At 33.3% G+C, this 16,117-nt stretch overlaps 1 protein-coding gene across 1 annotated transcript in view; it reads right to left on the bottom strand.

Annotated features, from left to right (window-relative positions):
- Positions 1 to 5,346: 5,346 nt before the first annotated feature.
- The window catches only part of LOC106067472 (uncharacterized), an 86,349-nt gene continuing 75,578 nt past the window's right edge, over positions 5,347 to 16,117 (bottom strand). The window contains exon 30 of the mRNA XM_056003730.1: positions 5,347 to 5,548. Within this exon, the coding sequence (XP_055859705.1) occupies positions 5,386 to 5,548 (163 nt within the window). The 3' untranslated portion in view covers positions 5,347 to 5,385. The remainder of the gene's footprint in view (positions 5,549 to 16,117) is intronic.

The raw sequence follows: 16,117 nt of genomic DNA, 5'->3' as shown, positions 1-16,117 counted from the left end.
AAATACTGCAATCCTCATTAATCTTCGGACTCGAAGACAAGGCTTATTAGCATCAAATATTTCTCATTTTTCCTCAAACGTTGTAGCCTCGTAACGTTATTACAGAAAGTATTTTTTTTAAACACATTTATTTCATTTTATCAAATAATTTCAATCCTACTCCTGTTAAGGCATCATTCATTGGCGACCATCTTGTAGAACACACGTTGTTTTTTTTTTTTTTAGTTTCCTGTAAATTCTCCTTACTAGATAAATATAAAACCCAGACACATTTTTCTAAAAAAAAATTTTAATTCTCAAGTACAGCTGACAGAACTATTCTAGAACAATAGTAGTTTCCATAGTGAATATCATATAAAAGTGATTGCTTTTGTTGGAGTAATGCATTGAGGTCATAATTCTGTTGACTTATATTTTGAAGTAGATTCAAAACCAGGCAATTCTGGTTCTTAACTATTTGAAAACTTAGAAGAAAGACTACGCGTTTCGAAGTCTTCCAGTACTTTCACTTCATTTTTCTAAATACATTAATAATTATCACATTGTTCACATTAAATAATGACATTGATGATCTATTATCATGCATACAGTGCCAAAAGGAAAGCTGTATAGATGTCAACAATGTTCGATTGTTGGACCAGTACTGCAATTTGAAATTATTTGCAACTAAGCTTCTTCGTGAAAAGTGCTGTGCACATAAAAAAAGCTGTTCTAATGAAAGCTTATTCTCAGAGCTCCTAAATATTTGTGAATTTTTAGCGGCCCCAGTAAGGAGAATAGACGCTAATAGTTTTTTTTGGTCTCTCCGTCCGTCCGTTCCGTTTAGATCTCATAAACTAGATGCAACGACTACTTTTTTTTTCTTTTCTAAAAGCGAACAAGGTTACAAAGACAGTTTGTGTGGAAACACAAACTCTAAATCGGCCCCCGAGGGGGTCCACCAAAGCAGGTAAAAAGGCAGGTTTCAATATTTTCAGAAAGAACATCAGAATGAAATTCTATCAAAGACAAATGACAGAGACGAGTGAAGAAAAAAGGTTTCCCAAATAAATTATAGACGAGGTGAGCGAAACAAACAGGTTGACATTCTGAAAGGCTGGGTCAGCTAAATCTTTGATTAGAAGAAGTCTCTGCGCAAGCAAGGACTAAGCTCATGACCTAGCTGTTGTCAATACTGTTTAGATGCAAACAAAAACTCTTTGTCCTAGAAATAATTTGTATCTAAGCCCAATCACTTTAAACAACAGCGTCCAGGTTCTGAGTGATGTGCTAACAACAGACCAATTTGTGAGCTAATTTGTTGCTCTAATTACCTAGCGCTACTCAACATGTGATACACGGTGCTGACGGCCTGCTTTTTGTTGTACTAAAGGCTGATCTGGTCATCGTAACCCAAATAAGTCGAATGTGTTGTTACCGTCTTTGTCTTCTTTCTCGTGGCTCAGCAGATCTCTCATTGCTTGTTATAAACATTTTAGACTTCCGGAGACCACATTTAGAACAAAAAATTATGCCATGCTTGTCATAACATTTTAGATTCCCAGAGACCACACTTAGAACAACAAATTATGTCCTCTATCCAGTTATCAAGACAGATATAATTGACCACATTCACTAATCGCAAACGAACAACATTGAACCACGTGATTCTCTATCTCTTCTATACAAACTACGATCTAATTTTAAACAACAATGGTTATCATGTGACAGTTTTTCCCGTTGTTTTATCAATATTATCACGTGACCGTTTAGGTGAATGAGGTCCATTAAGAGTGGATTATTAATGGTTGGACGTCACTGTTCTGTACCACGTCATGAAAATTGACGACATCTCCAAATACATCTTGACAGACTTATTAACCCTAAAAGTGCTGAGCTGTTTTACAATGAGTGCATACAAAATGGAATTACCATTCTGATGTTTATAGGCTAAACTGCCACACGCGTTTTAAGGGTTAAAAGCTGTTAAATTTTTATACGTAGCTAGGAACTTGCCAAGTAAGGCCTATGAAGACTTATAGTGTCATCATGTCAATGTGATAGATCGTTTTACATATCAAGGAAGTGCGGTATCCAATAATGCATCACTTATAGCAGAGTTTAAGTTTCCAATTAACATTCACGACTAGATTGACACATGGATGCGTGTAAGACGTAATTGTCCTCTCTTTTGAAGGCCTAGACAACCGTTTGCTGGACAGAACAAATCGCCCCAGCTGCCAACAACAACAAAAATAAATCAGCTTTTACCTAGCAGTGGTTCTCTGAGCCCCACTATATGGATCTGAGATATAGGTACTTGTCATGTATCAGTTTTAGAACCCCTGCAATATTTGGTGACTAGTAGTCACTGAACTATTCCGTGCTAACTGCACGAGATTTTGTTTGGTCAATTAACTGACCACGAGGTGACCATGGACTCTTGTAGATAGAGGAGCGTTATTATCTCCTTAGGTATATTGTATGAGCACTGAGTAATTATTATGTAGTATGCTGTTCTTTTCATTGGATTACATTTTGTGATGGCTTAAGTTGCCAATATCTTTTGTGAATTATATTATCGTGTCAATAAAATCCATGTCTGCTACCAGTGTGTTTATCAATAATTCTAAATGTTGTCGTTGGAGACTTTAGTATACTAGTGTTATTACGCACTTGCAAATCTAGTGCGTGTAAGAAAGTGTTTAGTTAAGAAGAACATTATAGTAGTACCAGAAGAGGTATCTACAACACACAGAGACATTCGAGTCATCACGCCTACAACAAGAACCAGGCTGTGACAGTACTATAAAAAAAAAGCAATTAAGGCTTCTTGAACGCTTCAACAAAGGTGTCTACGCTCCACCATCGATCATGTTGGCATAACAGTACAACAAATAGCGATCTTCTGGAGCGGTAGCTGAGTCGTTAATTGCTTGAATTCTGATTCTGGGTTCGAATTTCGATGAAAATTTGAATTTTGAACTTCGGGATTTCTAGGGCGCCCCTATGTCCACCCAACTCTAATGGGTACCTGACTTTAGTTAGGGAAAGTAATGGCGGTTGGTCGTTGTGCTGGCCACATGACACCCTGCTCGTTAACTGTTGGCCCCAAAAAATCAGATAAACTCAACATCATCTGTTCTATGGACCGCATGTTCTGAAAGAGGAACTTTACTTTTTTTTTTAACTTTACTGGCAAATGACAATACTGTTCTAATATGTTTATATTGCGTCATTATTTGTTGTGGATGTTTTTGTGAAAGTACTTCGAGGATGTGACGTAGTAAAATGATATCTTTCAATGTCTCCTTATATCAACACGAAGTCTCAGTGAATTAATTGTCATGTTTAAAATGTCTACAGTAGTTTATTTATTTTCTGTGAAAATAAATATCAAGTGCACGATGCAGTAAAGGTGTACTGGTCATTCAAAGACAGTATTCACGAAGAGGATGGAATCTTGTTTTATGTGAACAGAATTATATTTCCTTCAAGTATGAGAAATGAAATTCTCGACAAGCTGCACACAGGTGATTTCGGTCTTAAGGAAATCAGATCGAAGGCAAGACAAAGTGTGTTCTGGCCAGGATTGTCCAAAGATATTTTTTTGAAAATAAATAAAATGCTCAACTTGTGAAGCGTTCAAAAGAAATAATGTGATAAGAACTTTGACAAGAATTTTAAAAAAGAAGGATGTGTTAATATCTTTATATTGCGTCATTGTTTTATGTGGGTGTTTTTGTGAAGAAGTACTTAAAAAGATGTGACATAAAATAATAGCTTTTAATGTCTACTTGTATCAACACGAAGTCTCTGTTAATTAATTATGTTTAATTGTCTACAGTAATGTATTTATTCTCTGTGAGAAAAGAACAAGTATGGACAGTGTAGTAGGACTGCTTATAGTTCGACACCTACGCTGGGCAGGGCATATATCCCGTATGGGGAACAACTGCCAGAGGTAATCTTTTTTTGTTAGCTGAAAGCTGAACAACGTAACAAGAGCAGCCACCGCCACTTCCCAAAACGCTTTAAAGGCCTGTTTAGGCACGAGGTTGCTTTAACTGGCACAGAAGAGAGCGCCTGGAAGTAAGCGGCTTCCGAACAAAACAGCTGGAGATGTCTTACACAGGGCGCGGGAAACACATTTAAGACCAAAAGAAAAATCTACTGCCGAGGATACAAGTTGACGGCGAAAAGAAAAGTCAAATCGACTACCGGCAGACAGGTCATAGCTACGTTGGATGTGGGAAATATGTAGATCGTAATTAGTCACATGAAATACTGCACTTCTTAATCTTTGAAATCAAAGACAAGCCTTATTCTCTTATTATCTGGTCACAGCGAAAAGCATTGGCCTCAAAACCAGCAAAACGAATGCCACATAAACCTGCCTTATATGTGAACGAGAATAAGGCTGCATAGGCATATGAAAACGTCACTGTCCTATGGAAACGTGTTCTAAGAGAGGAAACATGACGTTCTATGACTGAAGGGGGCCAACCAAGGAAAGAAGCATAAAAAAATTAAACATGTAATTTACTGAAATAATTATTTGAATCACTTTTTTTTTCTTCTAGTAATATGGTCATTGAAAAAACAACAAATAACTTCTTTATTAAATTCTTATTTCTGAATCTACAAGGTACTTTCTATTGATAATGTCAATATATATGGTTGGGGAAAATGTCGCCCAATCAGCAGTTCTCTTTTCCCACTGCAGCTAATTATGTCTTTAAAGAATGTCTACCAGTCTTTCCCTAGCTCAAGGTGTCTCAAACCTTTTCCGTAACGGAACATTTCGCACATTCAGAGTATTTAGCAGAACAATTTGCTTTAATTTTTATTAGAGATTAATTCATGTGGTGGCATACTCGTTCATTATTCCAGTACTTTGTGGAGCACCTATTCAGGAAGCACCTATTCAGGGAGCACCTATTCAGGCCTCAATGAACCCTAGTGTTTCGGTACGTGACGTTTTGGCGCAGCCGTTTTGGCGCGAGATATAATTTAATGATAATTTAATAAGAACGTATCTTTTATAACAATGTTTATTTCAATATACTATAATATTGTATGTATTAATAATGTATAGTATGAATTCTAACGGCGTCCAGCGAATTTATTTTTATATAAAGGTTTAGCTTATTTCATGAATGTATAATAAGTCAGATTTCTGAATGGTAATGACATGCTATCCCCTCCCCTTTAATTATATGTGAGTTCTGCAAAGGCACTGGGTGACATTCTTCGATTTCTTTACAAAAGACATTTAATAAAAAAAGAATTGACATCAGTTTAATATTCGAACAAGCTAAGATACTTTTTAAAAGATATACTTGAGAAATTGACACATCTCCCCTAGAGTCTTGACGCAGGTAAAGTCAAACAAATGCAGAAAATTTATTTACTGGAAGACTCTTTAGTGGATTTCTCATAATATTTCACCTTCCGGTTGTAGAATATAACAATGATGGTAATAGTCAGTGCGATGCCTGCACTGACACCTACACCAAGGCCAAGGTAATCAAAAATGTTGCCTTCTAATATTGAGGCTGAACTCAATCTGAAAATAAGCAAAATATAAAAATACTTTTTAAAAAAGTTATCTAAGGAGAAGATCTCCATATTGACAGCTCTCAATAATGTAGAATTTATTTCCTCTTTTCAATATCAAATAAAATAATTAATTACCATTAATTAATTGACTAATTGGTTAAACTCCAACATTTCACTTTTTAAAGACACCAAAAAAATAAAGATAAACTATAAAATGCATGTGTTTGCCTAGATATCTATGTATCTGAGACCCATAGGGATCACAATTCAAGGTCTTTCTAATCAGTTTTGTTGTGGGCAATGGTAAGCTTACATTACCTAAAGTGTACAAACCTAAGACCTAACAGAAAACTTACAACTGTATCTGGCAGTAGGAGATACCTTCATCATCAACATTACAATTTTCATTACTTTCACATGGGTCAATGAGTGCCCTTAGATCACATTGGGGTGTATCTCTTTGGACACCTAGTAATAGTTGAGAACATATTGATAGGTAAACATTTCATCTAATCAAGATAATCTGTGTCTAAATCTTTGCTTTGCAGTATAGTTTCTCTTTCAACTTATGCATTTTTATGTACTTCAATTATAAGTTAAACTAAATATGAAGGCTTTAGTATGTACATAAGAGAAAGCTTAACAATAAAAGTATGTTCAGGGTGTCGTGCGCATCTGGTAGGGTATTTTTGTTTGAGCACCATAAGGTCTTATTAGTTCTGTTTCTAAGGATGCGCTATATTGGTGTCATTGTTCTCTTGTTGTGCCTTGAGATGAGTCTCTTTGTGTTCTCTTGGTGTGCCTTGAGATTGAGTTATCTGTGTGGTGTTATTCCCCAGTATTGGGTAAGTTAGTTTATTTTACTATCCTCTACATGTCGTAGCTTTACAATCGTTTCTTTAATAATCGTGAGAATGGCGGTATCAAAGGAGAGTGTATTTCTCTTATCTAGGGACGCAGGCTTGGGACTCTGCTGGAGTCAAGTCTGAGTTGTAGGCTTTGTAGTTGACTATTGCCCGTGGCGTTGGGTTGGCGTTGTGAGGCCTGATTGACTATGGCACTGAGATTAAGGTGTGCTATAGCCCTTTGAATGTAATCTGTAATTGCCATTGATATTTATTCATAATGTATGCCTCATAATATCATATATATCATTAACTCATTAAACCTTCGTTGTTATATGCAATATTGTTATTCACTAGTATACGTTAATAGTTGGTTTATTCGTTCCTAGATATTTATTGCATAAATTGAGTACTAGACTGTTAGGGGTGCCCAGGCAGACGAGCTAAGGCTAAATTATAACCCCGGCATAAAGCTAATAAACACTGTTCAGGTGGGGAGCCCGGCGGAGTACATCATACCCTAGAGGAGCGCGAGGACCAAAACCCACCTGACACAGGGAATGTCATCTAAAATAGATGGAGAACACATACAGCACATAACTTTCAGACTTAAAAGAGATAGAAAACTTAAATGTATTGCCAGCAAGCTAAACTACATTTGTATTTGTTGTAGCAAATTACCACAAGTCTGTGTCTCTGAGTAAAATTCAACAACCTTCCTTAATCTTGGACTAAACTACAAACAACCAACCATCAAAACACATTTACTTAATAACACCTTAACAAAAGAATCAAATCCACTGGAGCTCAAAGTAGGCACGCTCGAAACAATTGAAACAAAAAAACAGCTATCCATATATATACAGATGGATCGGCTTTCCAAGCCACCATCAATGCTGGTCATGGTGCCTTCCTGGTCTTCCCTAAAAATAAACACTTTGAGGGGAGGTATCCCTAGAGAAAATTGAGTTTTAGGTCTAGGATATCAATTTTTAACTAATAACATAATTAAGTAGATCAATCATTTTTCTTTACATTACAATCATTTTTATTGCTTAAATCTGTGTCTAAAACATGTTTTTTTTAATGTTTTTGTAAGGGCTATGAGACCAAATCTTAATAAAATTTATACTTTAAACTCATTTTTCTCAAAATGTTAGTTTTTGCACATGTCATTGTGCTTTACTAGGAATTTCTCCTAAACTACTTGATAGATTTTGATGATATTTGAAACACCTCTTAAGAACATCATTAACTTTACTCGTACAATGATTTTTTTTCAATATTTTATTTACTTTTTTTTTTAAAGTATTTTTAATTAATATTTATCCTGTTTTTTTAGGTCTAAAAAATACTAAAAATTCAAAAATTTGTAAAAAATTTAACATACTTAAATCTTTAATTCTTGCGTTGTACCAATTTAGAGGATCCTTTTTTCTTCTCTTTTAATTCAATTTCATGTATTTCTGATCAATAGTTTTTACAAAATTCAGAGTTTTAATTTGTATACAATAAACAATATGGCCGCCGTTACCATGGCAACCATCATTAAAAAAACCTTTTTTTTAACATTATTTATTTTAGAATATCATTATATGTTACCATAACAAATTTCAAAGGCCTAGCTTCAGAAATAACAAAAATAAGATTTTCAGGGATACCTCCCCTTGAGATAAGCGCACCCTGTGGCGATTACTCATCAAACTTCCAAGCCAAAATTGAGGCAATTACCATAGCACTACAGACAGTGGAGAACAAATTATATGAAGGAGTGCAACCACCATCAGATATTGTTGTCTTTACAGACTCCCAATCTACTCTGCAAGCACTTAACAGCAGCACCTCAAACAGCCCAAGAGAGTTGACAACACTCATTGTGATAATCCATCAGATGATATCAAAATTAAATATCAAGATCACACTACAGTGGATCCCTGGACACATTGACATCATGGGAAATAAAAAGGCAGATAAGCTATCAAAGGCAGGTTCATCTATTGAACAACCAGATAGACCTGTTAACTACCTCACCCTAAGTTCAATGTTAGTCAACAATCACAAAGAGGAGTGGCTCAACCAATGGGCATCAGGAAACACAGGCAGAGACATGTACAAAGAAATGACTACGCCTAACAAACTGGACAGTATTAACTTCCTCCCCCGCAAAGAACAATCTACAATTTTCCAACTAAGAACAGGACACACACAACTATTAAATTACCACCTGAACAAAATAAACTCCACACAACTTCCCCTTTGCAGACACTGCGCCCACCCCTTTGAAACCGTAAACCATATCCTCTTTGAATGCCCCTCCCTAATCCACCTTAGGCAGACCCTACATCCAATACAGCCCAACATAACCAACACCCTGTACGGCAGTGCTGAAAAAACTGAAGAGAACAGCACACTTTTTTTCCTTGGCACAGTCTGCGAAAGAGCTGACAGCTCAGCAGCAATAAAGCTGGCTAGAAGAAGAAGAAGTATGAATACTTCGTTGGCAAACCTATTTGCCCACCCCTAGTATACGCCATAGAATAATTGTGCAAAGTTTTAATTTGATCCGACAATGGGTGTGGGAGAAATAACGTGTACAAACTTTTTACCAGACAGACAGAGTAAGTTAATATAAGCTTTGTAAAAATATGCATCTAAATACAAAGCAATAATATAAGAATTGAAGAAAACAAATCCTTCTTCATGAAGCTGATGGTGGTCCGTCTCACTCATATGTAATTTCTTGTAATCATTCGTTACTAAAAAAAAGTCTTTTCAGTTCTTCTACTGACGGCGCAGCTCATGATTTTACAAAGTCATGTGAACTGAAACTTCCTGTCTACACTGGACAGTGCTCAAAATGTTTATGCAATCTAATGTTTTCCAAACTGGGGTATGCGTAACCTCAGAGATACAGGAAGAGTTTGAGGGTGGTACGCGTCACACCTCATTACCTACTCTATTTACTTCTATATTTTTAAGAAGAATTTCTACAAAGATGAAGAAATAGATTAAGGATAAGGAAGTTACAATTTCCCTCGACACGCCCACTTTTTCAGTGTAAAAAAAAAAACACCCATGTATCCATTTCTTTGTATATAACTGTACATTGAATTTTTGACATTGTAGTCTAATAATTTCTACTTTGTAGTCTATTTATTTATACATTGTAGTCTATTGGTTTATACATTGTAGTCTAATAATTTCTACTTTGTAGTCTATTTATTTATACATTGTAGTCTATTGGTTTATACATTGTAGTCTAATAATTTCTACTTTGTAGTCTATTTATTTATACATTGTAGTCTAATAATTTCTACTTTGTAGTCTATTTATTTATACATTGTAGTCTATTTATTTATACATTGTAGTCTATTTATTTATACATTGTAGTCTATTTATTTATACATTGTAGTCTATTTATTTATACATTGTAGTCTATTTATTTATTCATTGTGATCTATTTATTTATACATTGTAGTCTATTTATTTATACATTGTAGTCTATTTATTTATTCATTGTCTTTTATTTATTTATACATTATAGTCAATTTATTTATACATTGTAGTCTATTTATTTATACATTGTGATCTATTTATTTATACATTGTATTCTATTTATTTATACATTGTAGTCTATTTATTTATACATTGTAGTCTATTTATTTATACATTGTAGTCTATTTATTTATTCATTGTGATCTATTTATTTATACATTGTAGTCTATTTATTTATACATTGTAGTCTATTTATTTATTCATTGTAGTCTATTTATTTATACATTATAGTCTATTTATTTATACATTGTAGTCTATTTATTTATACATTGTGATCTATTTATTTATACATTGTAGTCTATTTATTTATACATTGTAGTCTATTTATTTATACATTGTAGTCTATTTATTTATACATTATAGTCTATTTATTTATACATTGTAGTCTATTTATTTATACATTGTGATCTATTTATTTATACATTGTAGTCTATTTATTTATACATTGTAGTCTATTTATTTGTACATTGTAGTCTATTTATTTATACATTGTGATCTATTTATTTATACATTGTAGTCTATTTATTTATACATTGTAGTCTATTTATTTATACATTGTAGTCTATTTATTTATACATTATAGTCTATTTATTTATACATTGTAGTCTATTTATTTATACATTGTGATCTATTTATTTATACATTGTAGTCTATTTATTTATACATTGTAGTCTATTTATTTATACATTGTAGTCTATTTATTTATTCATTGTAGTCTATTTATTTATACATTATAGTCTATTTATTTATACATTGTAGTCTATTTATTTATACATTGTGATCTATTTATTTATACATTGTAGTCTATTTATTTATACATTGTAGTCTATTTATTTATACATTGTAGTCTATTTATTTATACATTATAGTCTATTTATTTATACATTGTACTCTATTTATTTATACATTGTGATCTATTTATTTATACATTGTAGTCTATTTATTTATACATTGTAGTCTATTTATTTGTACGTTGTAGTCTATTTATTTATACATTGTGATCTATTTATTTATACATTGTAGTCTATTTATTTATACATTGTAGTCTATTTATTTATACATTGTAGTCTATTTATTTATACATTGTAGTCTATTTATTTATACATTATAGTCTATTTATTTATACATTGTAGTCTATTTATTTATACATTGTGATCTATTTATTTATACATTGTAGTCTATTTATTTATACATTGTAGTCTATTTATTTGTACATTGTAGTCTATTTATTTATACATTGTAGTCTATTTATTTATAAAAGTCTTTCTGAATACACAGAGACATTCAAGTCGCGTGCGTTAGTTCCCGTCGATGCCGTAATAGAAACCAGAGGGTAATTTCATTTTCAAGATGATTCTACATCGAACGTTGAAATGAATTGTTACTGTCAGAGGCGTAGCTAGGGTGGGGGAGAATTTAAAAAATCACACCGGACGTCAATTGGGGGGGCCCCCAAATGAGTGTTTTTTTTTTCATAAAATATTAAATATTACGCAAAATGCAGCCACCCCCTAAAGAGATCTGCCCCCACCCCACTACGCCACTGATCGCTGTGTAGATTAGTAAGTAGTTAGTATTTCACGAGAGATACATGACATGTCAAATGTCTTGGGAAATCGCAAATGTCGTTTTCGAGCCTTAAAACTTTGACCCATGAGACTGTACGTCAGGTGTAGGCATTGTAGAAATAGTTCGTGACAGAGTTAGGCTAAAAGAGAACCACATCTTTTAAACCTCAAAATGTTTATGCAGTTATGGTTCTTTCAATTGGCAATGCCCACACTGACTACAATAATATTTTCTACTAGTCTTATATTCATCTATACCAGTGTTTCTCAAACTTTTTTCTTTAAGGGAACTCTCCGCATATTCTGAGTAAACACTCTAACTTTGTATTTTTTAGAGGTTAATTCACGTGGTGGCCTACTATTTATTTATTCCAGTAGTTCGTGGAACACCTATTCAGGTCCCGCGAACACCAGGGTTTTCACAGAGAACAGTTTGGGAAACTCTAACCTAGACGCTGGGCTCAGGATGTATGTGTTGCAAAAAAAGTGGGTGACCAAGTTTTAGTTTGATTAGCATAGTCAAGCCCCGCACATGTACCATAACACTCGGAATCTTCCTCATGTAGCCATCGATAGTTAGTGGCTATTAATTTTGTGTGGTGCGTTTCGTGTACATAGAAAATCTAGAAAGTTGTTGTTTTTTTCTTTAATCGATTTCACTATTTCTATTCTATATCTACGATGTATTAGGGCAGCGCTGCGTTGTAGAAAATGAAAAACTAATATTGATAAGAAGACACATCAAGGGCCGGCTATGACTTTTTAAGAAAGCACAAACTCTCATTGAAATTTTGTTTAATGTTTTTATTTTTATAAATACGTAATTTTTGAGATACTTGTTTTAAATTATAATTTCATTTGCAGTAAAGAAAAATTGGTAACATATCTGATATATAAATATATGCTGCATTGCATAAAATGTATTTAATTTAAATGAATCCATAACATTTATAAAGATTTGTTTGTGTAAACTAATACTAATATTGCAGCATACATAAGCACTTATGGGCGAAAACAACAGTTGAATTGTTGACAAGTAATTTACATTTGTGTTTGTTATCTCCTACGTTATGCTCTGATTGCATTGTAAAATGTTCACGGTAAAAGTAAACAATGTTGTTCGTACATCAAAGTTAATATTAACCCACAAAAAAGGATTTAGGTCTGGAAGTTATACAGTTGTAATATATCGTAGGTGGAGTTCTATAATCTTCTGGCACGCCACAGGTGCGCGACATTTGACGAACGGCTCTCTCTTCACGGCAGCACTTGTCTCTACACTCAATGCTGTCAGTACATCTGACGCCTAGGGAGATCATACACAAATATATTTGTAAATGGATTTACAATGTTAAACATGATAGAGTGAGAGAATAAGAGAGAGAGAGAGAGCAAGAGAGAAGAAAAAAGAGAATAAACAGAGAGACAAGAGAAGAAAGAGATGGAGAGAAATATTTTTTTATTTTTGCCACGAAAGTAGAGTAACAGTGTGAAAATGGGTTTACCCGTTCAGCTGAGCATTTTATATCAAATAGAAAATACTCTGAGAACGGGTTTATCCGATTTGTTTCAAAGCTTTGTTCTTTAATATAGATCAATGTATGTATCTTTTATTTGTATTTATCTCACTTCTTTCTCCTCTTTCATTTTCTTCTCTCTTACTTCTCTCTATTTTCACTTCACCCACTTTCTTTCTCTCTCTTCTCACTGTCACTTTACTCTCTTCTCTCTGTGTCAATTTTCTCTCTTTTACGTATCTCTCTTTTTTTTTTTTTTCGTTTCTTTCTTATTCTCCACTCTCGCTCTCACCTCTCTATCTCTGTTTATTTTCTCTCTCTCTCGTCTCATTCTCTTCGCCCACTTTGTATGTATGTATGTATGTATGTATGTATGTATGCATGCATGTTTGTTTGTATGTATGTATGTAAATGTTCTTAGGATACTAACGCTAAACCTAGCATGTGTAAAGTTGCCGTAGAACAAACTGAAGACCCTAAAAATTTTGCCATATCTGTGAATACTGAAACATTATTTTCTCCTGTGTGGTAACTGGCAAAGTGAATCTTTTACAGTCAGCTTGTGGGCCGCGCACATTTTAAATAACATTTCGCCATCGCTGTTGCAGTGACCAATGCCATGTCTGTCCAGTACATGTCTCCAGGTTTTCCAGTCAGAGCTCAACCTTGCGCTGAGTTTGTCTGTTTAGGGTGTTTTATGTATTGCAGAGTTCAAATCTGAGTAGAAGCCTTCCTAAGTGTGGTTTGGGGCATATTAGAATTGCATGTCGCCTTGAGGTCAGGTTAGGCGTAAAGTCATTACACGGTCATTTATACCTTCTGGTAGCCCTGCTAGCTTGTCGGCTAGTTTGGATTTTACTGCAAAGCCAACACTAGCCGTGGGACACTGGGCAGAATCGTTTTTTTTTAAATATATTTTCGAATAGAGCTATGTTCTATTATATGAAATAACTTATGAACAATCTTACCAGAGGCAAGTTTCGGTCCAGCATTTACCTTACTTTGAAGGTTTGTACAGAATGTAGATTCCGAAAAGTCTGTATATCCATTGTGTGTTAAGCAGACTTCATTTGCTTGACAGCATCCATCAAATCTTGAGCAGAATTGGCCCGTTTGAGCACACTGGTGAAATACAAAGAACCTAATCAAGCTTGAAGCTAATCAGATTAAAAACAAATGTTGAACAAACAGCAAGAAAAACAAAACGAAACAATATAGTTTGTATAGAGAATTTTTTTTTTATAAAGCTTATATCAACTCACTATGTCTGTTTGTATGTCTGTCTGGTAAAAAGTGCGTGCACGTTATTTCTGCCACATTAATTCTCAAATCAAGCTGAAACTTCGCACAATTATTCATTGAGACAGACAAAAAATGAATCAATAAAAAAAAGTAATTGTTTAGTCTATTAAATACTGGTAATTCTTTATTTTGTTTAATAGCAAAAAGGGAAACTAATACTTCAGTATTCACAGAAATGGCTGAATTTGTTGTGTTTAGGCCCCTTAAATAGATGTTAGCGCTATTTCTCCCACACGCATTCTACGATCAAGTTGATACTGTAATTTTTATTTTATTTTACCTAATTAAACATGAATCAATACACAAAATTGCTCAATTTTTCAGCCAATTATTTGTAATTAATTAATTTGGATGATTATTGTACATTATTGATAGATATAGTTTTAAGGAAGGGATTCTTCCCTTGAGATAAGCTTTTTTTTTTAAATATTTTTTTTTGTTGCTTGTTTTTCTACGAAGAAATCCAATTTTAGAATAAAAGATATTATATTCCCAGTCTTCTCTACATTGTATTTGTAGTCTTGTGATATTTATTCTCACCCTCTTTCATCTAAATTTTTGTCCTATAAATTATCTCCTACTAACGATTCTATTTTACATTTTATAATTTGTAGGCTGTTCATCTATAGTAATTATTTAAATGTTGATTATCAATAAATATATAGTCTATGGTTTTTTGCAAAGTTTATATCAACTCACTCTGTCTGTCTGTCTGGTAAAAAAAAATTGAAAATTACTTTCTCCCACTTCCCATTCTCGGATGAATTTAAAACTTTTCAAAATTATTCATTGTATCTATCAAAACATGAAGTTTTAGTATATTATAAAATTACAATATGATCTAAACGTTTGGAAATCAAAATCTACTTTTTAAGTCTAGTATTGAAATTCTATATCTTGATCTAGTCTAGATCATTCTAAACTAGATCTAGAAATTCTAGATCTAGAATCCACAATGATTTTAATTAGGATATAAATATAGATCTAGTTTAAAAAATCTAGATATACTGTAAAAAAATCTAGATCTAGTTTAAAAAATCTAGATAAGATCTAAATCTAGCTATTATGACTTTTTCAAATACGAGTCAGATAATGAGATCTAATACACATTACTATACCGAGTTGTTTTAGCATTTTATTTGAAGAATTTTTTCCATATGACTCCAAAGGAAAAAAAAAATCCACTACGTCACACGCCTAGTTAGACTAAAAAAATGCCTTCATCAATACGAGTTAGTTTTTGAGTGTTTACAGATATTGGAGCACCGAGTGAGTTCTTTTAGCATTTCATTTAAAGAATAAATTCTATATGACGTCAAAGGAAAAAAGTCCACAACGTCACACTGTCTAGTTAGACTAAAAAATGTCTTCATCAATACGAGCAAGTTTTCGAGTGTTCATAGACATTGTTACACCGAGGTTTTAGCATTACATTTAAAGAATTCATTCATATGTTCAAAAGAACAAAGTTCATTACGTCACGATGGGCTAGTACCAAAAAAATGTCTTTATTAAGACGAGAAATTTTGACGAGGTTTCATAAACATTAGTGCACTGAGTTGTAATAGAATTCAATTAAAAAGGATTAAAGCCGCATTTTTGTGCGTTTTGTCTGTTAGTTTGTCTGTCCGTCATGTTAATATAAAAAAAAAACAACTACAAGCTATTGAAAATTGATTAATCTTCAATTTATCTTCCGAAACATCGCAATAGTTTAATGTAAGTATAATAGATTGTTCCGATGTTTGTATTTATATAGTGAGAGAAAAGAGATTTCACATAAATCTAA

Source organism: Biomphalaria glabrata, chromosome 11 (genome assembly GCF_947242115.1).
Source record: "Biomphalaria glabrata chromosome 11, xgBioGlab47.1, whole genome shotgun sequence".
Classification (NCBI taxonomy): Eukaryota; Metazoa; Mollusca; class Gastropoda; family Planorbidae; genus Biomphalaria; species Biomphalaria glabrata.
Note: the sequence above shows the minus strand (reverse complement) of the source record. Positions and strands in the feature narration are given on the sequence as shown.